Below are 25936 nucleotides of genomic sequence, written 5' to 3'. Positions count from 1 at the left end.
TTAGGGGAGGTGGGATATTAGGGTTAGGGGAGGTGGGATGTTAGGGTTGCCGGAGGGGGGAGATTAGGGTTAGGGGTATGTTAGGGTTGGGGGTATATTAGGGTAGCCGGAGGGGCTGGGGTTAGGCCATCCCAAGATTAAGGTTGGGGTGATGGATATAGATCTCCTAACCCTAATATCCCCTCCCCCAATCCTAATATCCCACCTCCGGCAACCCTAATATCCCATCTCCGGCAACCCTAATATCCCACCTCCGGCAATCCTAATATCCCCCTCCCCCAACCCTAATATCCCACAACCGGCAACCCTAATATCCCACCTCCGGCAACCCTAATATTCCCAGCATCCCTGCTCCCCCAACCCTAATAGCCCCTCCGACAACCCCAATATCCGTCAGTCCGTCACGCCACAGGAAAGAAAAACAATTTATTTTGATGTGTTCATGGGAAGAATTTGTTGGTGTAATGTGAAACAATGATCTGTGATGGTCATGGGGATCACTGGCCGTATTCTACACTTGACCCCACACCTCCTCGGTCAATATTAAAAACTTCCACCACCCACTTATCAAATCAAACGGCAAGGCATTGTGAAAGCTATAACTGTTTTAGCAGTAGTTCTTGGCCTTTCCTAACTACGATAACTAGGCAAGCCCATACGATAATCTGCAGGCCTTCAGCAAACTACAAATTTTCGAAATTACGGAAACCAAAATCCATCACATTGCACAACTGATGCATTACTATAGAATACTGGTGCGCAAAATCAACTGTGCATATACAACAGCGTCAAAATTATCGAATGTTTTTCACAAAAATACAAAAAGATTGAAACAGGACAAGAAAGAGTTTGTATTTTAATAAGAGAAATTTGCTTTACTTCCAACAAATCCGATCACCGATGTATGGCAGTAAGAATATAACTCTTAGTATCTTATCAAGGAGTGTAAGATTATATTACAGTACCGTACTTGAAAAAATCATCTCTCACTACTCTACTTGAATTATTGCAATTAATACTAAATTCGAATACAGTAATGTAACCATTGTACCCATCGGCACTAGTGAAATTTTCAACAGTGAAAATATGAACATATAGGAACCAACGATAAGACACCATATACAAGCAGCTCTCACAAATCATAATGTGACCATAACCAAAAACATCAGACAAACATCAATACTTCCAGGGAGGCAAGCTTTATACGAAAATAATCAGTCTGAAGATTGTTAAAATTAGCGAACTTATGCACATGCTGCAATACCTTCTTTGGTATACTTCGCACACTGGAAAATGTTCCCCATGATTACCAACAATCAATGTTCCCCATGAGCAATTGAGCATGTCAACATTTATGGTTTTTGCGCGATATTCAAGTGCTCCCTATTTTCATTTCTTGGATATCTCTCTTAATCGAATGACAATTGAGTTGCATTTGGCTAGTGAAAAACAATGCCCCTTTTGAATGTGCACAAACAATACATCATTTCCGTACGCCCAGAATGGAAAAAGTGGTTGTTTTCAGCAATAAGTTGCGCGTGACAGAAGGGTTTCTTGCGTAGAATAATCAAGTAATCACAGGAAAAGTTGTGTGTGACGTTGCCACCAATTCCACTCTGGCCGATCACCAAAACAAAAATGTGACAGTGTCAGATATTTCATTCGCTTACTCTCGCGTACGTGGTCATGGAGTTTTTGGGAACGCCGATTGGTGGTGATCATGGGGATCACTTTCCAATGTGTAAATGCGTACCGAACAAGTGCTGCAGAATGTCAGATAACCTTTTCGGAGATATATATTTATCCAAACTCTATTGCAGGCCCTTTTCAAGATAGACATATGCATGGAAAAAGCACCGTTCTCAGTCATAGCCTACTTGTACAAACTACTGAATTTTCAAATTGAGTAAACTAAACTCGAATTACTCACTTTTAGACACGCTAGAAAAGACTAGAACTAACTGCCTTCGCAACTATGAATCACAAGTATAGATTCAATCTTGAATCGACTTCATATTTATCTTATTAGAATCGGCTTTCCGCATGAACAATGAACATCAGTGCAAGTTTGAAATGGGATGGGTTTTGACCATCGAAAACCACCCCTTAGCTGCTCAACCGTTACTAGTGATGATTCTGAGCTTGTAATTGTTATTAGTTGCAAGAACATCACCCAATAAAACACTGGCATCACAATTTACGTTAGATGACAATACGTTTTCTACTTCCGACTTCTGATTCAAGTTTCAGTTTATCGGCAGCTAATTTTCCCTAACTATAACTATAAACTATTCAAAATCACGAACTAGAATTAGAACTACTTGAAAATTCGACCTACAACTAACAACTAAACTAAACTGAGCACTGAGCAGTGAATATGAAAAGCAGAACACCTGAGTCCTGAGGTCTCGCATACCCAATCATTGGGCAGACCTTCAGAGATGAGCGGATTTGAAATTTCTATGTCCTAATCCAATCCAAATCCGAACCTTCAAATCCAAATCCAAATCCTAGTCCATAACTCCATAACTTTTTCAAATTCAAGTCCATGTCCAATCCTGATCCGATTCCAGCTGGAAATTCAGAAAAAAATCTAATTTATGCAATGGAGGGATTCGAAAATTTTCTTTCACAACAAACGATTCACTTGATTCACGATAACTTAGTAACCATAAGTACATCATTAAGTGATCTAAATAAAGTTTGTCTATAGATAACTAAGGTAAACCGGTTTACCTTAGTTATCTATAGTTTGTCGCCATTCGCCACACGACATTTCAACCTCCCAGAAAATAGGTGAATCCAATCCAAATCCGTTCTGAAAATAATGTCTAATCCAAATCCGACAAAATTTCACAAATCCTGTTTTTTTCAAAACCTAATCCTAATCCATGCTCATCTCTGCAGACCTTATGGAGTCATAGCGACACCTTAGGGTCGTACGGCGGCAAAAAAGTAGGAAGCAGAACTGCCTGGCAGGAAATATTCTTTCTAATATTTTTTTTCGTGAGACAATCATAGAGTGTCGTTCTTTTGATGCACTGTTGACTTGAGGAACAATATTTTACAGTGATGTGTCAGGCGTATAATGAGGTAGATTTTGGTATTCTATGATACTCTTACTGGGCAATAATTTTCGGCCATAGAAGGCTTGCTGATTAGCGCAAGGGTTCGTCATGTTAGTAAAGGTTGAAAACCACTGATTTATTATCAGTTTCGGAGATTAATAAATCTATCATTCCACATCTTGCATGGTTATTAACATTAGCTTTTGTATGATCGATGAAATAAAAAAGGCGGTGGCTACTCGTCCGTTACCGGACGAATAATTTTCTCAGGCTATTCGTCCGGCACCGTGTGACGTAGGCCCGTTACTATGGAGACCGTATGCGTTTTTGACAGGTTTCGGTTTTGTACATTATTTATTCGCATTTCTGGTTACTGATTTGAATGGTTACTCTTACTGATTTGATCAGTGATTTGTATGCTCATAATTATAGCTCCGAGGGGAAGTTTACGCCATACTAATAATTGCAAATTGCTGTCGTGAAAGTACCAGAACTTGACGCCCACCTTTACCTTTACAAGAGATCTTCACCTACGCTTAATGAAGTAAGAACAAGTAGGATACTGATTTGTATGCTCATAATTGGAGCTCCGAGGGAATGTTTGCGCCATACGAAGAGTTCCAAAGTGCTATGGTTAAATAACCGGATGCAGTCAGAATACGAACGATTCGCCGAGATTCTTGCTCCGTCCACCTATTTCTGAACTCATGCAAGCGTCGTTGACCTAACCAATTGTACGTGAACTTGTACAGCTAAGACGGAATTGTCACCTCTGCTGTACTACGAGTACTCATACTTGATGTTGCTGCGCAGTATTGATTGGAATACCAACTGAGAGAGACTGTGCGTCTTTATTTTCATACGAACAGAAATACAGAACAAATGGACAGCAGCAATGATCATACAGAAAATATGTGCATGCACAGTATTTGGTGTCGGATAGGAGAGATCGATACAGCCTTGGAAGTCAAGTGGTCTGATAAAACTCGCATGGTACAAGTATATGCCTACATTGTGTCTGTATCATCCGTCTGTAACGAATTGTAGTTGAAAAGATGAAGAAAAATTAAATGATAGCAAATGAATGAATGAAGCAATGTCTGGGCGAAGTAGGGCAACAGTGTTACTACGACTATCAGAGGCAATCAGGTAGGTCAAGAGCGTTAATAGGACTATCAGAGGTAATCAGGTATGGCAAGAGTGTTATTATGGCGACAAGAGGTAATGAGGTATTTGCCATACAGCAATTCACAGATGGTAACCCATTCAAAATGATAGGTCAGTTGATAGATCTCTTGGTTAGGTAGCTATTAAATGGGCCCAAGTAGATATTTCCCTTCGACGAGAGTCTTGTATTAAGGGAGTGAACAACTTAAGCACAAGCAGGTATGAAAAAGTCATCGAACACATACGACAAACTGTTCGAAAAATATTTTTGTATAACTTTCAATGTATATATGATCATTGGGTGTTAATCTGGTATGCGTGCTGGCATTTCCGTACGTTCCATATTGCAAGTGACAGTAAATGCTGTGCATACAATTTGCTGCTTCCAAGATATTTGAGCATTGATAGCGTGTTTTCACTGGGAACATCTAGCATGAAAACTAACATTGAAGTACTTTCAATGTCAAAGTTGCCGCTACCTATTTTTCTAACAGAGGCGTCTATTGTTTTTTGCAGCGGCCACAGAATCATTTGTTTTGTTTCGGGGAAGTGTTAAGTCCAGCACATAGGAGATGATCCCGGTTGAGACAGGAGTCACAACGAATTGAATTGCTCTCTGTAAGTTGAAGGTCACATACTCCACAGTACCAGTCTTTCTGACTATATTTACTTTGGAATGCCTTCATCACAGCAGCCCATCCATCATATGCGAAGTTAATTCTTGATGTGAAGTACTGCAATGAAATCGTGATACGTTACCCTGTGTTTCAAGCGTAATGCACAGCATGTGTGGCAGTGCCGCCGCTCGTAGTCCAGTAGCGAGCTAAAACGGGGACACTTCTTCGTTATTCTCCACACACCGAGAAGTGATCCCCATGAAACCAATGCTTCCCATGAACATGTGAAAATTTATAAACGATAAAATAAATTGTTTTTCGCGGTGGTTGGTTTTGGTCAAGATCTAATTGTTAACTTGCTGCGTAAAAATCTCACCGGTGAAGATTGTCTCGCGTTGACATTTGTGATAGGCAAACAGACGGTCTGTAGTTTTTGAGGTATGTAGGCTTTCACAAAGTAGCTGGAGACAACTGGCTTCACGGAAGGTCGTTGAGATGGGTCAATAGACAAAATGCTGAAAAAATCATGGTATTTTAGTGTTGATATCGTGTCGCTATATTCGTATATTTACTGAAAATATACACTTGTTGTCCCTAACAGTTACCGTAATTTATCAATGAGAATTATAGTTTTAATGGCATTTCCACCGTGGAAGGCTGTTAAACTCGATAGGCGGTATTGCCTACATTGTGATCAAGCCACAGCATTGTCACAAAGTACAGTGAAATAGGTATGGTCGAAAAATGACTAAATTATCTTTATAATGAGATGTAGTACCGACATCATATTCACAGTGGCAGGGCTGTGATGGCTGGATTCATGACTCGAAACGAGTCCTAATTTTTTAGTGACACGGCTCGAGTCATTTTTTCAGGCGCGTAATATGATTCGACTCGAGTCACCTTGTGTATTGACTTGACTTGTACTCGAGTCATTGTGCATGACTCAAACCAGGACATATGACTAGGATGGCCAAGACAGACAGCTCATTGTAACTTCAAAGAATATTAAAATCACCACAAGATTGGTAATTGGTCTGCCAGAAACTGTTAGGTCTGAGGGGAAATACGGTGTTATGAATGTGAGCAATTCTATATCATTCGAGCAGAGTTGAAAATTGGTTTGAATCAGTTTGAGCTCAACACTCCACAGTTAACACGATGACTTGGACTCGTACTCCAGCCACAACACTTGGGCTTGGACTCGACCATCTACTCATTCACTTGCACTTGACTGGTTGGTGAATTAAAAATGACTCGACTTGACTCAAGTCAAAACTACAAAAGTGAGATTGCCTTGCGACTCGGGACCTTGTGACTTGGTTACCAACCCTGCATGGCGATCGCATAAAATGTGCATATTTGGAATTTACGACGTCATGAGAGATACTCAAATATTCGACTCGATTAATAACCAAATCACTTAGGTACTCGATTTTGCAGAACGCTATCTTTAAGACATATATAACCTCCTTTTATGACGTCCCAGTTTAATGTTGCATTACACGCACAAAACACAACCCAGTGACTCGTTGTTTCCTTCGAAACTGCGTCCCTTCTTTCTGAGATCTACAGGGGTAATATGGTTGTGTGGGCCTCATAAAGTTGATTTGGTATCCAGGCCAAAATCATTTTCGCCTCCATGTTATTGTTCAGAAACAGGTTGCCAAGCTGTCAGTACAAATTTCGCAATTATTTAAACAAAAGTAAACAGACTTGTACAAACTACCAATCCAATTACTTGATGGTCAATACCTACTGTTTTTAAGTAGTTCAAGTTATAGATGCGGACTTGAAAAGTGAGTGGTTCCGAGTCACATGTCAATCTCACTTTTAAAGTTTTGACTCGAGTCAAGTCGATTCATTTATAATTCACCACCGACTCAAGTCCGAGTCCGAGTCAGATAGTAAAAAGTGTAGTCTGATATATGGCGTTTTGACTCGAGTCCAAGTCATTATGTTCAATGTCCAGTTATCATTACACTCCGTTTCAATTCACTTTGTCCAACTCTCCTCGAGTGATATAGAATCACTTGCATTCATACTATCGTTATTTTCATCAGTCTTACAGTTTCTGGCCCTATTTTCAAGACTGATATAGGGAATACCAATCATGTGGCGACTTCACTATTCTTCGAAGTTACAGTGACAGTCATATGACTCGAGTCAAGACGAGTCACCAAATAAGCACGACTCGAGTTTGACTTGAGTTTACTCATGACAGCCCTAGCTCTGAGTCATCGTGCCAAACAATGGTACAGGCTGGGCTGAGTATTGTGGGTCGAAACCACTCCCGTTTTAAACTAAAAACCCCATCAATTTGAGATGCCAATTCTATCTCCGATATTTCTCAGCTCATTTGTAATTTATTAACCAAACAATCATTAGCGAGTTGTGTATTAGTTAGTTAGTTACGGATTTTCAATGGTCGTTGGTTCAACTAGAGAATTTGGAAAAGTGAGCAGTTCTAATTCTTGTTGTGCATGTTGAACATCCAGTAGTTTGTACGAGTTCACTTTAGAGAGCTTGTAGCGCCATCAATCATTTTACGTTGATGGTACATAATGTACATAGTTTTATCCCCAAATTGACAAACCAATCATCGGTCGGCTCTGGTTCTGACATAATTTTCGAAGATTATTTACGAATGCACTATTGCACACAATGTTACCTTGATATCTCTGTGAATGATTTTACAATCGTGACGACAAAAAACACCAAGCAGAATCCGTTGCGTGTGATAACGAGTCTCTGGTTCTGTGATGACGCATCTTCTTTTGTAAACTTTCATCAGCGACTGACAACAAAAATAAAAGGTAATTGGATCGCTGGAATGAGAGAAACAATAATATTTGTTGGACACATCATCTAAATCAGTGGTTCTCAACCTTTCTGAGTTAGAGAGACGGTCAAATTTGAAGACAGTTTTCACAGACCGGTGAACCTTCCAAACTTTATTTAATAGTTGCTTTTTGATACTGAACGTGAAATAAATCTGGCTGGCTAAAATAGAGTACCTGAGTGATTTGATTCTGAATCGAGTAATGAGTTTGAGTCACTCATGTTAACTTCATAGCAACACCACAAAGAATATAATACCTATTCTAGTCATATTATAAAGATTATTTTGCACTATTTTTACCATTACTATTTCATCACACTATGGGACAATGCTTTCGGTTGCTCACAACTTCACAGACATGTCATTTTCAGCAACGTGCATAGCTTTGTATTACATGTTTCGTATACTGCGATACGACCAATCAAGGTTCACAGCTTTTCACAGTGAGAAATATAATTCTCAATTGTTCAATTCAGCTCATAGTTAATATGATTTTTCCATTTTGCGGCATGAAGCGTATATTGTCAGCACTCGAAACAATCATTTCCTACTACTCGACTCAAATTATTTGAATTGATACTCGATTCAGATTTGAGTCATCAAATCACTGTGCCCAGCACTAGTGATCACAGTTGTGTCACTAGAAAATGATCAAATTATTCAAAGTAGATTAGAAATATATTGAACACCCATCCAAATTAGATTAGAATTTAATTACCTAGTTGGGAAAAGAAATCAAGTTCAGTTCATATCAAATTGGACTTGATTATCATAAGCAAGAGAATAGTTCACCGATCGTGACTCGTTTCACACTACATATGTAGAATTAGTTGACTAATTAGATTGGAATTACATGACAAGTACTTTGCCATATTTAGCCTAATACATTATAGAAAAATAATTATCTGGTTATCCAATTCTGCTGGTAATGAACATGACAGATTTAATGCATTTGCGACCGGCGCAGTTAGCGTTGCATTACGTTTATAGTGAGGAAATACTTTTACCCTTCTTCTGCACTACTCAAGAACGACGTAGACAAAATCTTTGTCTTGGAACAATCCGTGAAATCCAACGACGTGCTTGTGATTCAAACTGTGACGGAGACCGATATCTTGACACATTCGTCTTTCTCATGCTACTTCACAAACAATGCCTGAAATTCAGATACTGGCTTCAGTTGCGGATTTTAAGAAGTGAGTAGTTCTAGTTGTCATCAGTACTAATAATGGTGAAGGTTCGGGGTGTGGTGGCAAAACCCACTTGAGTAGTCCATAAAAGTAGAGGCACTAACGCTACAGACCGACTCTGCTTACAGGCGTTCAGATGCATCCTTATTAGTTTATTTTATATCCAAGTATAGCAATGACCGCAAGTTCAAATAAATGCCCGGAAGGTTTGGAAATATGTCTTAGCTAGTTGCCATATTATTTCGATGTCGGTGGAATATTTCGGGGTTATCGGTGAAGGTTCTACTTATCGGTATTGGCTCAAAAATACGATATCGATCGGGCTCTAGTTATCATGAATGAGACTCGAGTACGCGACCCAAAACGTAATACTTGATTCAGAATCGAATTAATCGGGAACATGATTTCGCCGAGACCTACGAAAAACTCACTGTTGAAACTCTGCAGAGGACGCCTTTGCTGTAGTTAGCGTTCCGAAATTCTAGGCGCCATGGTCAAGCAGCTTTTGGGCACTTTCTGAGGAATGTTGCCGTTGAATGGTTGAAATACTCGCTCCCCAGCAATTCAGTTACAAACAGTCACTGAGACGGGTTGCTTGCCAACATTCTGGTGATAAAATCACAAATGGCAATCAAATCACAAATAGTAACTCACACATTTAAAAATATTTTTTGGAATCAGGATTTGTGGATTTCAAAGTATAATAAGAATCTAGATTTGAAACAGTAAGGAAGGAATTCAAGTATCAGGATAAAACTATTTGGAAAATTAAAAAAATTTCAGCTTTTCTAAATTGGGCTAGGATTAGCATTACAGATACAAAGTTTTTCCCATGTTACAGTATTTTATAATGATATCTACACAGTTATTTCCAAACAGTTTTTCTCCAAATTATACCATAATTAGATGATGGCTGCACAGATTTTTCAAAATGATTTGAAATATAATTGCTGAATTCGCCAGACCTTGGACATTGAATGAAGTTCGAATAATATTAGATCACTATTCATTCTCATAAACACAAGAATGGCAAATGTCTGTATAACAAGCTTGGCTTGTTTCTCACTACCGTATACACTTCACCTGTATCAATTGCAGGAAAACCATAATTGGCTTAGAATTAAGATTGCAGGCATTCACTCTAATCAGTATAATTTGTAATAACTAGTTGCCCATGTCTTGAGTGCTGTGAAAATCAAGAAGTCCATTGGTATTGATCCCCTCTGACCCAGTGCAACATACTACTGCAAGCAACGTTACCTTGATATCCGTGTGAATGATCTCAGAATCGTGAAGATAAACCACTGCAAGCAGAATCTGTAGCATGTAATAGCCAGTCTCTGGTTCTGTGATGACGCGCCTTCTTTTGTAAACTTCCATTAGCGACTGACAATAAAATACAAAGACAATTGGATTGCTAGAATGAAATCAATAATATTATTTGTTGGTAGACTAATATCTAAAAGAAGCTTCCATTACAGCATCAAGTTGACAATCTCGCTGAATACAATGAAAAGTCTTTGACTGGATGAGCTTTTTAAATGTGTGAGTAGCTTTGTACACATGTTCCGTGTTCTGCGATATGACCAGTCGAGGTTTTCAGATATCGACAGTGAGAAATACTATTGAAAGTATAATAATTTCATTGGTAAATTTACCCACTTTACTCTACATTCAGCAGAGTTCAGTTTATTTTTAATCATCTTTACCTCTTGTGACTAGGAACGTACAAGCTCAGTACTCCAAAAAATCATCTCTCGCTTCTCCATTCAAATCATTAGAATTCAGATTCAGATTTGAGTACTCGAATAGTTGTGCCAGCTCTCTGATCACAGTTGTGTAAAGAGGAATTATTCAGCTTTGGCAAACTAGATTAAAATTAAAATTATAGCTACACAAGCTATCGAAATCAGATTATAATTTAAATCATTCAATTCGTAAAAGAAATGCAAAAAATATCAAATTTACTTGATATCAAATAAGAGTTTTCATAAGCAAGAGAATGACAACTGTATTTACACTAAGGTTGGCTTGTTTACCACTACGGTATACAGTTTTCCAGTAATATTTTCAGGTAAACCAGAAATTATATTAAAATACCAACATACAAGCATTTAGCTATAATTAGTCTAATAAGAAAACCAGAATTATCTAGTTTTCCAAGTCTGTCAGGTAATGAACCTCACAAAGCTGATGCAATTGCGACCATCACAGTTAGACGTACATGACAGTTGTATCGCTTACCGGTACCCTTCTTTTGCACAACTCAAGAACAATGAAGATAGAATCCTTGTCTTGGAAAAATCCGTGAAATCCAACGTCGTGTTTTTGATTCAAACTGTGATGGAGACTGATCTCTCGACACATTTTGTCTTTCTTATGCTCATACAGAGCAGTGCCTGAAATTTAGAGTTGTAAAAATTACCAGTCTATTTAGTTGACGGTCAACTGACTACAGGTATTTAGAGTAGTTCTAGTTGCACATTTCATAAAGTGAGTAGTTCTAGTTCTAGTGGCAAGTATTTGTTTAAGATAGTAGTTCTAGTGAGCAGTGTGTGTGAGCAGTTCCCATCTCTAGTTGTGTGTTGCGAAAAGGGAGCAGTTCTAGTCTTTAGTCTTGAGTTAGTTTTAGTTATAGTTGCAAGAAATTTGTATTCGATTTGTATTCAAATGTGGTGTAATATGGCATGTTGGCAAAAGAGACGGAAACAACAAATACTATTACACTTTAATCCAGACTTGAGATGAAGATAGTTACTAAAGCTAATCAAAATGTTATTCTACATGAGCTGTTCAATATGTGGCCCGAGGCGGACTTAGTCTTGAACTGGGACTAGAAGCTGAATTGTAGAATCTGACGACATTGCAGGCACAAGAGTGCCCAAGGTCTGCTTCATTGTGTTAGATTGGCTTTGAGAATGACAACTTGCAAGCTTTAGACCAAATCCTTGTTTTCAACACAGTTAACAAAAGAAGGCATTGGTGCATACAACATAGTCACATAGATTACTTGCGTCAGCACACTTAACTCACCTTTGGCACAATTTTACAAGCGAAATCTTCTTTTGTTTGGACTTCCGTGATTTCACAGCATTTCACAAACCCCCCTTTGCCAAGAAATCAACCTCTTTGTATCGTTTCCCAGTAGAACCATCACACACGAGTCTGGCGATTGTCAACTTCATCTTACATTATCGTGAAATCAAACACAAATCAGCCTGCAAAATGAAATGTCGTGCATTAACAGATACTGAAACTGATATGGTCTAATAAGGTTGATCAATAATAACTTGTTTGGTAACATTTAACTGGCTACTTGATAAAAATGTTTTATTGTCTAAAAATATGCATAACAAACTTGATTCATACTTGTAGTTCAAAGACTTGACTAGAAGACTAGACAACTAGAACTGGAACTAGAAGCACGGGGTAGCCTACATCTCTGTTACTGTTATAGCCCGACTGGAATCTCGGTAAGTTTTGCCTAATATAACAGTAAGCCGCTGGCTGGGAATTGTGTGAGCACAGGACACAGAATCCATACAACTATACAAGTCTGTTAGTATAGCGACGACTCCGAGTCCGAGCTAGCAATGGGCCATTATTGCCATTGGCTGGCTGCAAGAACATCACACAACAGAACACGGATATCACGATTCCTGTGAAATTACGACACATGTTTTCTATATAGCGCTTGGGTAAATAATATCTTTTTAAATGCACAACGCTGGAACTAGAAGTAGCAATTTTCAAAATATGCAACTGAAACTTGAACTACTGAAAAACCGTCAACTAACCAGATTGGTAATTTTTGGAAGTCTGCCCAGAACCTCAACTTCAGGTCCTCAAGTAAAACAGATGGAATTATAACAGCGGAACTGATAATACGCGGTGAGGACGTACGGTAAAATCTGCCATATCGATGTGACGATGTCTAGTCCAGAGATTTGATGATAATTCGCAAATTGATAAATACAAGTGGGATAATTATACTAGTCTTTGACACTGGTAAAAGGTTATTTCATAAAGTGTGTAGCTTCTTCTTTATAAGAACAGTAATCTGAATTATTACTAACTTACGGAGAGTAGTAATCTATACTTTTACTGAGCAGTGCGCATTGAGCAAGAATCAAATATATTTAATATTTACTCAGACAGAGGGGAGTCCCCCATCCATATTGAGGCCGAGGGCATTGAGCCGTAAACGAATCACAGAGAGGCAACAAAACAGACGATAGGTTTTTATTTCGTCGACCATACCGAAGCTAATGTTAATAACCATGCAAGATGTGGAATAATATATTTAATAAATTGTCAAACTGATATAAGATCAGTGGTCTCCAACCTTTACTAACATGGCGAACTCCTGCGCCAATCAGCAAGTCTTCTATGGCCCGAATGATTGGCCAGTAACATAAAATACGAAAATCGATCTCATTGCACCACACTATAGAATATTGGTGCCTATAGTCAACTGTGCATCAAAAGAATAACTCCATATGACTGTCACACGAAACAAAAATATCAGAAAGAATATTTCCTGTCAGGCATTTCTGCTTTCTACTTTTTAGCCGCCGTACAACCCTAAGGTGTCGCTATGACTCCATAAGGTATGCCCAATGATTGCGTATGCCAGACCTCGGGTGTACTGTTTTTCATATTCACTGTTCAGTTTAGCTCTTAGTTGTAGTTCTAATGTCAAATTAGTTATAATTCTAGTTCATGATTTTGAACAGCGTCTAGTTATAGTTCTCGTTGTGCATTTAAAAGAAAATTAGCTGCCGATATGGATTGATTGTGTTAAGGCGTTAAGTCTATATAACTATATACATATATATATATATAACTGATGGTCCGTGGATCTGATTGTTTGACTTGAGAAGAGAGCGTTAAGGTGGTACGTTGTTTCGTATATTCAAGTTGTGACTTTGGATATAAACGTACCACTGGATATATACGGTATCGGATTTACAAATCATACGGGGATATAAATTGGATATAGAAATGGGCGAAGCAGCAAATATGGATATACAAGATGAACATACCGGACAGCAAAATGGCAACTATGCGGCGGCAGCAGCCGGAAAACCAAAGCCGGTTTTCAGCCACCGAAGACCGCGCTCACTCTTCGTGAAAGGCCCTGGGGAGCTAACTTTTGACGAAATATGGGACCAAATCAATGAAAACCCAACAACGAAAGCGTACCGCAAAGACATGGAAGCGCTGTACGAAATCCGAAAAGGTACCTGGATACTTACATTTAAAGAACAAAAAGGAGACCAGAATACAAGAGACTTGGTATACAAGGAGTTAGACCAAACAGAGAGAGCAACTGGATTCGAGACTATAAAGATCGAACTTCCAAGACTCCCAGCAACTCACCTCATAATACGAGGAATTCCAACGGAATCTAAAGCCGATACAATGAGGAAGGAAATATCCAGACTAGGAATTGGCACCGTAGTCAGCACCACTAGAGTATACCGAAAAAACACAGGACTATACAATGGCTTTACCAATGCCTGGGTCGAGGACTTCTGCAAACAGAATATGCCAAGAGCGATAAACATAGATGGATACACATGCCCAATCCAAACGGCGGACGATATTTACAACAAGAAATGCTACCTATGTAACTCGGAAGAACACTACATAAAAGACTGCCCAAGCAAATACGAGAAATGTACCAAATGCAACAAAAAGGGACATACCCAAGCAAAATGTCCAGAAACAGTACCCCAAGCCATTGAACTCCGGAACAGATTTCAGGCAATCAGCGACATCCCACATGAAGAAGAAAATAACAGAACAGATGACGAAAACGATAACAACATGTGGTACGAAAATAAGCAGAACCCAAAGAGGACAGAATCATCACCAAATACGCCCAAACCCAAAATAATGGACAAGCCAATAATCAAGAATCGAAAAAAAAACAGCAACTTAGAAGTCAAGATCAGGAACGCTGAATCTAACAAAACCATGTTTGCAGCAAAAATAGGCGCTCAAACCAGACGCCGTGAGACAATAAATGAAAATATACAAGATACATCCACATCGCCGCTAAACGAAGAAAAACAAGGAACAACCCCGAACTACGAATTAGCAGAAAATGAACCACTGGATCCACTGAACGAGACAGCAATTGACCCCGACTCGCTGATCTCTGAACCAAACAAACGTTTCAGAGACTCAAACAGCAGTGAGAATACAGAATCGGAGAAAAGAAGAAAACATGACCACAGCGACAGTGATGAGTCAGATAATCCTAACCTCACGTCTGACACAAGCACCATATCATACCATACTGAAAAATGAAAGTAGCAACGATCAACGTAAATGGCATAACACAAAGACTAGATGACTTGGAAGAATACATCCTAAAATCAAAAATGGATATACTTCTCATACAGGAGACCCACAAAATGGACCATGAATCCACTAAGGAATGGGCGGAGAAAATTGGATATATAGCATACATGAATTCTACAAACTATAAGAGACAATATGATGGCACGACCATCATGATAAAGAAGGAATATGGAGGTAAAATTATTGATCATTCTATCCTGATTGAAAATAGACTACAAAGCATTACTATGCAAATAGCGCAGTGCCCACTTACCATCCTGAACGTATATGCTCCATCTGGGGATTCACCAATTCCAAGAAAATTAAGAAGAGACTTCTTAACCAAACTAGAGCAAGAAATTAACAATATAGATATCCCAACGATAATGGGGGGAGACTTTAACCTTGTTATAAACCCAAAAGACACCAACAACCAACTATCAACGACCAACAGCAACGATAAACGCTTTAAAAACATAATAGAAGAAGCAGAATTGATCGACACGTTCAGACATATGTATCCGCATAAAAGGATATATACCCACGTGACGAAGAAAAGTGGAAGAAGAATTGACAGAATATATGCGTCAAAAGAACTTCTAGAACACATAGTGCATGCAACGCATGAAAATAATGAGGTCGCAGACCACATAAGCCCTACGCTAAACATCAGAATAGAACCCGAAACTTCTTGGGACAGGAAAAGTTGGAAATGCAGCAAAGAATTACTGTCCGACAAAACATACCAAAATATCATAGCGAACCTCATTTGCAATGAGGAAAATAACATCGAAAAATATGATACAATTCAAGAGTGGTGGGATGGAACAAAGAAAAAGATAGCCAATATAAGCAAAAGATACACAGCGTATACCAACAAAAACGCAAGCTTTCAAACAAGCTACGAAAGAACAATGGGCAAATTGAGACTAACTGCCATCCCAGGAGTGCCACAGGGAGAACAGAGTAAAACAAAACAGTTCTGGGAACACCTAAAAAACAGAAAAAAGCAGGCAGAACTGAAGGAACTGTTGATGGCCGACGGAACAGTAACAACCGATGCAAATAGCATCACCGCAGAAATCAAATCCTTCTATGAAGAGCTATGGTCGCAAAGTGGAACAGCAAACCAGGAACGACAAGAATTATACCTCTCCACCTACAAGTTCAAAGCAGAAGAACAGACAATGGACAAAGAACACCCAGCAGCGATAGAGAGAGGAGAGGTGTACGATACACTTAAATCTATGGCTAAAGAGAAATCACCCGGTACTGATGGTCTTACTGTAGAATTCTACATCACCATGTGGAAAGCAATTGGCAGAAAACTTACACAGCTAGTAAATAATGCAATACTACTAGGAAAAATGCCAAAAAGCTGGAAGTTGGCAAAAGTTATTTTGATCCATAAAGGGAAAGAAAAAAGGAAATTGGAGAATTGGCGTCCCATTTCCCTGCTCAACACTGACTATAAAATCATGGCAAAAATCCTGAACAAGAAACTGACCAATGAAATATCAGAAAAGATAAGTACCTCGCAGAAAGCAGGTATCCCGGGAAGGAAGATGGATGTAATACACAATAACATCGAAGCTGTCCTGAGATATCACCGCGATAAACCTATAGAAGGATACATAATGACCATCGATGCTAAAAAAGCTTTTGACAAAGTGAACCACAGTATGCTAATCAAAGTGCTAGAAAAATTTCAAGTCACTCGCGAAACACTAAACGCCATTAAAGAGATATATAACAACCCAATCGCAATAGTGGAAGTAAATGGACTAAAAGCAGCGGAAGTCACATGTCTGAGAGGGATTCGTCAAGGATGCCCTCTCAGCATGACACTATACGCCATAAGTGCTGACCCTCTAGCCAACAGGATAGATACAAACGAGAAAATCAAAGGAATAAGAATCGGAAGCATAACCCATAAACTGGACCAATTTGCTGATGATGTAACCCTATACATTAGCTCAACAGGCTCAATACATGAGATACTAGAGGAATACGACAAACTATATAAGGTGACGGGGCAGGAAATAAACAGAGAAAAGACAGAAATCCTAGCACTGAACCCAAGATCACGATGTATCCTGCAAAGCTCGCCACATGCGCACATGCTAAGATCGAGTGCAAAAATCCTGGGCATACATCATGGAGAACAAGAAGAAGACTTAAACTATGGAAAAATAATACAAGGACTTCGAAAATCGGCTAACTTTATCAAATCCAAAAAACTGTCATGGCTGGGGAAAATTACTGCCATAAAAGCTTTCATAATAACCAAAGTAACATATACTTATTCCAATAAGCAGTTGCGTAAAGAATATTTGAAGGAAATGGAAAAACTCTTATTCGATCTACTCTGGAGCCCAGAGAAACTAGAGCAGAAGAGCAGAAACACCCTGAAAAGACCAAGAAAAGAAGGGGGAATTGGAATGCCAGACATTGACACGGCGGTGAAAACGAGGAGAATCAAAAGGATGCAGGAACTATCCCAGCTCGACGAACCTAAAGAGATCTGGCACTCGGAGGCCGTATATAACCTCTCAACAAAGGTGAGAAGTATAAATGCAAAGTTATACAATAACAACTGTCCTCACAGATACAAACCAACGGAAAGCTGGGAAAAAGAAAGAGAAGCATATACCTCGATACTGAGGGAAAACGAAGACGCACACGAGCTTGCCCAGAAAGAAGTATATGCGTTACTCCTCAGGCAGACAGCAACAAATAAGGGAGAAGAAATGAAGAACTGGAAAAGGATATGGCTGTACGAGAACAACATGAAAGAACTCGTCAACAACAACCAGAGAGTCATATCCTACAGAATTAACACCGAGAGTTATTTTACAGGATCAAGAAAAATGGCGGCTGGGTGGGAAAGCACCAAAAACAAGAAGATAAAAAATAAATGCAAACTTTGCAGGAACGACGAAGAGACTCTACACCACTTATATGTAGAATGCGAAACTTACAAAAAAATATTTTATACCATCAGAAATGACCTGGAGGATGCACTCCAAACACACATCGATGCCGAGCCTAAGAAGATAAAAACGAACGCGTATGACGGGCCACATGCCTCTACGATAATACCAGCATACATGGATCTCAAAACCGAAATATGGAGATGGAAAATATCCCTAGACATACAAAATGAGTATGCTGAAGAAATAGGAGCACAAACCGAAATCATCCGAAAACGTATAAACGCAAACAGAGAAAACCGGGCCCGTGAGCAAAAAAGAACGGAAGACACAAGCGCGCGCGATTTGACGTAAAAGTGTCTGTATATAAATGATATATGAGCGTAATATACTTGTGAATAAGCTTACTTGAAGGAAAACCTGAACATTTCTAACTTGATGTATTCCATGATATACTCTATACGTTGAACCCCACACTTATCATCATGCTTAACCATAAGATTAACATCTTAAAAGCTGATACAATTTATTTTTTGTGTATGCACTTTGAAATAAAATCACTGAAAAGCTCTTAGTTGTAGTTCTAATGTCAAATTAGTTATAATTCTAGTTCATGATTTTGAACAGCGTCTAGTTATAGTTCTCGTTGTGCATTTAAAAGAAAATTAGCTGCCGATATACTGAAACTTGAATCATAAGTAGAAAACGTGTTGTCATCTAACGTAAATGGTGATGCCAGTGTTTTATTGGGTGATGTTCTTGCAGCCATTGCTAGCACAGAATCATCACTAGTAACAGTTGAGCAGCTATGGGGTGGTTTTCGAGGAGGGTCAAAACCCATCCCATTTCAAACTTGCACCGGTGTTCATTGTTCATGCAGAAAGCCGATTCTAATAAGATAAAGATGATCTATTCGTTCGGGATTGAATCTATAGTTGTGTTTTATATTTGCGAGAGTTTTTTCTATAGCGTGTCTAAAATTGAATGATTCGAATTTGGTTACTCAATTTGAAAATCCAGTAGTTTGTACAAGTCTGGCGAAGAACGGTGCTTTTTCAATGCATGTATATCTTGACAACGGCCTGTAATAGAGTTTGGATAAAGATATATCTTCGAAAAGGTTATATCTGACATTCTGCAGCACTTTTTCGGTACGGATTTACATATTGGGAAGTGATCCCCATGATCACGACCAATAGGCGTTCCAAAAAATACCATGACTATATAGTACGCGAACGCAAATGAAATTTCTGACACTGTCACATTTTTGTTTTGGCGATTGGAAATGATATATTGTTTCCGCACATTCAAAATGTGCATTGCATTTCACAGGTCAAATGACTCTCAATTGTATCGATTAAGAGGTGAAGACAAAAGTGATGAAAATAAGAAACACTTGAATCTCACGTAAAAACGATAAATGTTGGCGTGCTCATAGAGAACATTGATTGTTGGTAATCATGAGGAACATTTCCCAGTGTGTGTGGAATATATCAAAGAAGGTATTGCAGCATGTGCATAGCAATTTTTTAAAAATTTCAAATTGAGTAATTTGTTGTATAAACCTTTCATCCCTGGAAGTATTGATGTTTGTCTCATGTTTTTGGTTAATTTCGCATTAGGATTTGTGTTAGAAGCATATAGAGCTGCTTGACCGTACTCGAATGTCGCATTACCGTAATTGCAAAAATTCAGGTTGAGTAGTAAGAGATGATTTTCAAGTACGGTACTGTAATCATACACTCCTTGATATGATATTAAGAGTTATATTATTACTGCCATACATCGGTGATCGAATTTGTTGGAAGTAAAGCAATCGGTTATTATGGGCCCTGTGGATATAAAGCTGTATCAGCTGTATCACCCTGTGGATATAAAGCTGCATCACTCAGTGGGTATAAAGCTGTATCAGCTGTATCACCCTGTGGATATAAAGCTGTATCACTCTGTGGGTAAAGCTGTATCAGCAGCTGTATCACTCATATATCACCCAATGTAGATGATATGTAGCGATAAACAGCGTACAGCCTGGGGGGTCGGTTTAGCACCCCATAGGGGGCCTAAGACCAACTTTTTTAGGGGGGGGGGGGCTGACCAAGTGTTGTTACGGCCCTGGCTATAATGCGTCCTGATAATGCTCATAAACCAATGATGGTGATGAGATGATCTAGTTTACGTCTGACATTGTATGTTTGCATAATCACTGTAGAGGACGATACCCTTGTGTTCCGATACCTGACTATTTTGCATCCCAAGTAAAGTAATTGAAAAAAAATAATAATAAAAAATCAAGAATTGTTTGAACACAAGACACCGATCCCATAAAGGTAGAGTGATACCTCTGATAGAGCTTTATATCCACAGGGTGATACAGCTGATACAGCTTTATATCCACAGGGCCGTTATTATGTGGTGATTTTCTCTTTTTAAAATGCAAGCACTTCCTTATCATGTTTCTGTCTAATTCGGAGGGTCATTACTATTTGAAAATTAGGTTGGAATTTTTCATGCTGCCAAGATAACGCCCGTAGAAATGATAAGTGGAAATGCAAATAATTTCATAGCGAGACTTACAAACAACTACTCAGGAGATGGAGATAGTGGGTGACAGCCTTATGTTGATTAGCGCTACAGCAGACTTGGACAACTAGATATTACCAGCTGTGTTATTAGAGAAATTAGAGGGAAATGGTACGGTAGTTATATAATTAAAATCTAATTTGTGAAATGTTAATGTGCTCTAATTCTAATTAAATTTATGCTATTCCTGAAAATGCTACAAGAGATCCGTGTTGTGTGAAATCGACTAAGCTGTGTTTACAGACATTTCCTATTCTTGATTTTATGGGACTGAATTCTGATTTATTATAGACTGAGCTTCATGTTTTTGTATTTCTTTGTGACGTGGAATATAATTTAATTTTGAAGCTTTTAAATATTCAGTCATTCTTATTGAATTTATAAAATAATTTTGTGTTGTTCTGAAATTCTTCAACGGCAATCACCCTAATATTATTTTGATTTTAAACATTGTCATTGTGTTGTAACAGCCATCGATCATTAACGATATACAGATGTTTGATTTTGCCTGATCACCAGACCTATGACCGAACAGAAAATGAGTGTAACTGGTAAATGTCCATATCTGTTAGCAGACTTGGACATCGAGATAGTTCTGGTTGTTTCATCAGTTTAATTAGAGCAAAATGCCAGCAATCCAATACTAATCTAATTTTTGCAATGGTTCGTTACTTTAATTCTAGTTGAATGTCTTGTTTTCCTTGTTACAGGTATAGTAGTTCTGTTTAATGTAAAACGAATCACCTGAATCACCTTTCTTGCTTTCTAACGTTGTTAGGCAACCTGACAATTTCATCACTATGCGAGTAAAGTTTTAAGATATGTTATTTCCGGAACAGCCTTACTGTAACAGCCGTCACGAGGGGATTATTCAAACACCAATCAATGTCTCATGGTTATTGAAGCGAATAAAATCCAGTAGATGAGATTTTGAGTCCGTCGGCAGTTTTGTCCACTTGTAAAGATCATACGGACAGCTTGTTATTTTTAGAAACAACGTGTTTCCGAACTTGATCCTTCACATCTGAAAATAGCCCTCCTATTCCTTGCGAAATTGTGTTTTTACTGGTCAAGTTGAGCAACTTTGTAACTTGATCAATCAATCCTTTTTTTTTCCAGCTTGTCACCAGCTTGTGTGACCTGCGATACCAACCAATCATTTGACAATTTTGATGCGTGCTTTAACTCAGCCTATATCGTTTTTTCTCAAATTAGCTTAACATAAACGATGTGATTCGACTGTAAGTAGTCATAGAATACCGTAATAGACTGACCACATGCCCCGATTTTTGGTTCAAATTTACCTCAAATATCGTGCAACCGTAATCTACTATGACGCAAATATCAACTGTAGGCTAGTAATAAAAATCATCAAAAATAAAATCATACTATTGAATTATTGATGTACAGATTGGGTGGACTTTATGTTGCGAATCCTGTAGCTGCATTTCTTGGAACACGTTGTCGTGCTTGGAAATCCACACCTTCGATTTGACATGAACGAATGCCAAAAATCAATTTCCACAATGATAGCTGGTGGCGGATGTAATAATTGACTGTAGCGCTTCACAAAACAATTTTTTGGTATGATATATATGGCATCAATATTGAGAAACAGAACACACAAGGTCCAGCCAATTCATTTTTATCTAGCAGCTCATTTTGAAGTTAATATGGAATAGCGGTTATTTATGTCACAGATGAAAAGGGATTTTTGCAAATAGATTGTTTTGAACCCTACAACACATCTCATCTCTAAACAGCAATATCTTTGTATCAGTGAGTAGACTAATGTTTTCTAAAATGAGTTTCCCTAGTAGAATATTTCATCCAAGACCATCATTATGATTATGTCAGTCCTGAAGTTTGAACAATTAAGAAGCAAAACTACCTCGTGATTCCTCTAATTGAGAAATATAAATTTGGTCTTCAACAATTTTGCAAATTTGTAGGATTTGCGGACACACTGAAAATGCTTGCTGGACCCTCGATTCATAATCTCTGTATTTGATTAATCTATACTGCTAACTACGACAACGTAAGCTGTGATCATTTCATTTGTGGTCAATAGGTCGATGTATTTGTGATGTAACAATAGAGCAGTGGTACACAACATTCCGGGAAGTACATGGGTCGATTCCCTTCGATCGAAGGGAGTTGGTAGTACAAGTGTGAAGATTTTGTGGTAAGGTCTTTTTCTTGGGTAATTGCAATCCCAGCAATGACAGCTTACTGCGAAGAGATCGACTTACCTAACCAAATTACGTTTTAGTATATTTGACCACACAAATTCCGAATCGATCCACTACAGAAATCATATACTGCGCCTTAGTATGAGCAGTTTATTTTATGTTTTGCTGCCATCGACAGCTCAACACGGTGAAAACATTTTTAACCGTCTTCGCCGCACGTAACTTATGTAGGTGGTACGCGAGCACTGTATAAAACCTCAAAATGGTACGTGGGTAGATAAAAGTTGGGAACCACTGCAATAGAGGATCGTTGAAACCTACAATCGGTTAATGACTAGTTGTTCTCACAAGTGGCACCAGCGTATTCCGACCGATCCGAACATACCCATGGTACATCGTTCATTTGATGACTTGATACCGACAAGATAGCGTAATGGTTAAGCGTCTGGCTTCTTGATCGGTAGGTCGTGGGTCCGATTCCCGGCCGGGTCAGACCAAAGACCTGATTAGTAACACTGGTATCCATGGCTTCCCTGCTTGGCGCTCATGCATTACTGGGATAGCATGGAGGGGTGGTGCATGACTTAGAAAGTCGTCAAGGCTAGATCTGCACTTCCTTGTCCAGCGGCATATGCACTCATGGTATGCATATGCGCAGATCGTGTGTATGTGTATCATGAGTCGGTGTATATGCCGCAAAAATATCAAGGACAAAAATAGACTACGTCCTTTCCTTTCCTTTCCTTTGAAATTGACCCGTAAATTTTGCCCGAGTCACGAGTCGAACCGACAAGATAACGTAATGGTGAAGCATCCTGGTTTTTGATCTGTAGGTCGTGGGTTCGATCCCTGGACGGGTCAGACCAAAGGCCTGATTAGTATCACTGCTATCCATGACTTCCCTGCTTGGCGCTCATGCATTGCTGGGATGGCATGGAGGGGTGGTGCAAGACTTAAAATGCCGGAAAAGGCTATATCTGCACCTTCCTTGTCCAGCGGCAAATGCACATTGTGTGCATGTATATCACAAGTCGGTGTATATGCCACAATAACATCAAGGACAAACATGAACTACATCCATTCCTTTCCAATCCACATTTCTGAAGCGCTGAGTCAAGTCAAGTCATACGAAAAAGTTGACTAGAGTCTGACTCGAGTCAAGTCGTGACTCGAGTCATCCCAACGCCGATTAGAGCGCAGACATATTTCGGAAATTAGATTAGAATTGTAGTACCAACATGTTGCTCTAATTAGTGTAATTAGATAACTATAATTATCCAGTTGTTCATGTTCGGTTAAGGATAGGGTATTGTAGGATTGGGTTTCGTTTTGCAGCTGTGGTGGCGTAAAATTAAGGTCGGGTTAAAGGTCATGGACGCTTCCACAAAACGATAAACCTAAACCACTCATGAATGCCATAAATGTTGACGTAGTCACTTGGAACCGTGATTAATGATGGTCATGTTGTCATGCATTTGTTATTGGCGTGTTTCAAACTGTGTTCAATGAAAAGTGATACGTAATTTTCTGATATGAATTGTCATAAACCTGAATGTTTATTTTATATCTATGGTTGGCTATGAATTGGGCGCAATTCACCGTCAAAAATTCAGTTGTAAATTGATCATGCACTGAGTCAATGACCATCTTGATTGTTGATCGTCCAGTAATGTTTATCCAGACTAGCTTATAACATACCATAGGCGTTGTGGTGACGCGGTGCTTCTGACAGGAAAGACAAGCTACAAACTAGCAGGAATATTTTTCTTTTCAACCTATATAAAAGGAAATGTAGCACTGTTAATGTGAACTTTATTACTGAGCAATCTACTTCAAGGCATATTCATTGAAGCTGCTCAATGTTCATGGTCACAGATATATCTTTTTTGTGGTTCTATGAAAATTTCTCTAATTCATTTGCAGACATGCACCGAAGTGCGCTACTGTCGTTGTGTTTTTTTCGCGTGTTATGAATGATTTGTTACTAAAATGATTGAAACTTGATGTACCAATCTAATAGTTCTATTGATGATGTCCGACAAAATGAAACAATAAGACTACCGGTACATTACAATGTATTATAATGATTTTTACACTCTCATTGCTGCAGTCATTTCCATGTAATTGATAGGTTTGTATGTTGTACTCTATCCCCGTATCGTGATTTCTCTGTCTACAATCTTATAATAATCCTTGTTTAAATTAGTTCTACACTTTCATGCATTGCAGATGTGGCCATACTATAATTGAACTAAGTTTATATGCTGAACTGCTGAAAATCTGGGGGTCTTTTCTTTAGTGTCATAAAGAAAAGCAATCTGTGGATCCAGTATTGACTATTGTTCATGACTTGAAATAACGCCATTTCGATATATATTGGAAACTGGAAAGCATTTACTGGGAATAGTTACCTCAAGCATTTTATAGATATGCATGCTGGCATCAACAATGTTGAATGTGATGTATGTGGTAAATCATTCACTCGGAAGAATACCCTCAAGCGTCATATGAATATTCATGCTGGCATCAAAAATCATATATGTGCTGTCTGTGGTAAAGCATTCACTGAGAAGGGACACCTCAAGCTTCATACAGATATGCATGCTGGCATCAAAAATCATAAATGTACTATATGTGGTAAAGCATTCACGCAGAAGTGTACCCTCAAGTTGCATATGGACAAGCATGCTGGCATCATAAATGAAACGTGTGCTATATGTGGTAAAGCATTCACTCGGAAGGGTCACCTCAAGCTTCATATGAATATGCATGCTGGCATCAAAAATCATGTATGTGATATATGTGAGAAAGCATTCACTGAGAAGGGCACGCTCAAGCGTCATATGGATAAGCATGCTGGAATCAAAAATCATACATGTGCTATATGTAGTAAAGCATTCACTCAGAAGAATAATCTCAAGCTTCATATGGATATGCATGCTGGCATCAAAAATCATATATGTGCTATATGTGGTAAAGCATTCACTCAGAAGGAT

The 25936-nt window shown here is 38.7% G+C and overlaps 6 protein-coding genes across 9 annotated transcripts in view; 4 read left to right on the top strand and 2 right to left on the bottom strand.

Annotated features, from left to right (window-relative positions):
- The window catches only part of LOC145441576 (uncharacterized), a 268801-nt gene extending 260117 nt beyond the window's left edge, over positions 1-8684 (bottom strand). Inside the window, exon 1 of the mRNA XM_080319505.1 lies at positions 7524-8684. Within this exon, the coding sequence (XP_080175631.1) occupies positions 7524-7643 (120 nt within the window). The 5' untranslated portion in view covers positions 7644-8684. The remainder of the gene's footprint in view (positions 1-7523) is intronic.
- Positions 1-25936, top strand: part of LOC145436146 (serine/threonine-protein kinase PLK1-like) — a 992061-nt gene that overhangs the window by 143867 nt on the left and 822258 nt on the right. The gene's annotated exons all lie outside the window — the stretch shown is intronic.
- LOC145443015 (uncharacterized) overlaps positions 1-25936 on the top strand; it is a 290638-nt gene that overhangs the window by 71692 nt on the left and 193010 nt on the right. The gene's annotated exons all lie outside the window — the stretch shown is intronic.
- Positions 1-25936, top strand: part of LOC145441575 (uncharacterized) — a 232529-nt gene that overhangs the window by 159912 nt on the left and 46681 nt on the right. The window lies entirely within an intron of this gene.
- LOC145436771 (uncharacterized) overlaps positions 1-25936 on the top strand; it is a 355402-nt gene that overhangs the window by 321166 nt on the left and 8300 nt on the right. The gene's annotated exons all lie outside the window — the stretch shown is intronic.
- On the bottom strand, positions 8711-12114 carry LOC145446105 (serine/threonine-protein kinase PLK1-like). Its single transcript, XM_080324357.1, has 5 exons — positions 11918-12114; positions 11129-11283; positions 10145-10270; positions 9316-9490; positions 8711-8850 (listed from the first exon to the last, which is right to left on the bottom strand). The coding sequence occupies exons 2-4, from the start codon at positions 11249-11251 to the stop codon at positions 9449-9451; spliced, it is 291 nt and encodes a 96-aa protein (XP_080180483.1). The 5' UTR covers positions 11252-11283; positions 11918-12114; the 3' UTR covers positions 8711-8850; positions 9316-9448.

This window comes from Botryllus schlosseri, chromosome 1, assembly GCF_051294905.1.
Source record: "Botryllus schlosseri isolate E-star chromosome 1, Bs_hap1, whole genome shotgun sequence".
NCBI classification, from domain to species: domain Eukaryota; kingdom Metazoa; phylum Chordata; class Ascidiacea; order Stolidobranchia; family Styelidae; genus Botryllus; species Botryllus schlosseri.
This window is presented reverse-complemented; position numbering and strand designations above follow the sequence as displayed.

Excerpts from the sequence above, each read along its gene's own strand:
- LOC145446105 (XM_080324357.1), bottom strand. The coding sequence starts at position 11,251 with ATGTGTCGAGAGATCAGTCTCCATCACAGTTTGAATCAAAAACACGAC. Across the intron at positions 10,271-11,128 it reads TGTGCAAAAGAAGGGTACCG|TCGCTAATGGAAGTTTACAA; the intron begins GTAAGCGATACA and ends TTTTATTGTCAG. Across the intron at positions 9,491-10,144 it reads TCATTCACACGGATATCAAG|AATGTTGGCAAGCAACCCGT; the intron begins GTAACGTTGCTT and ends TTTTATCACCAG.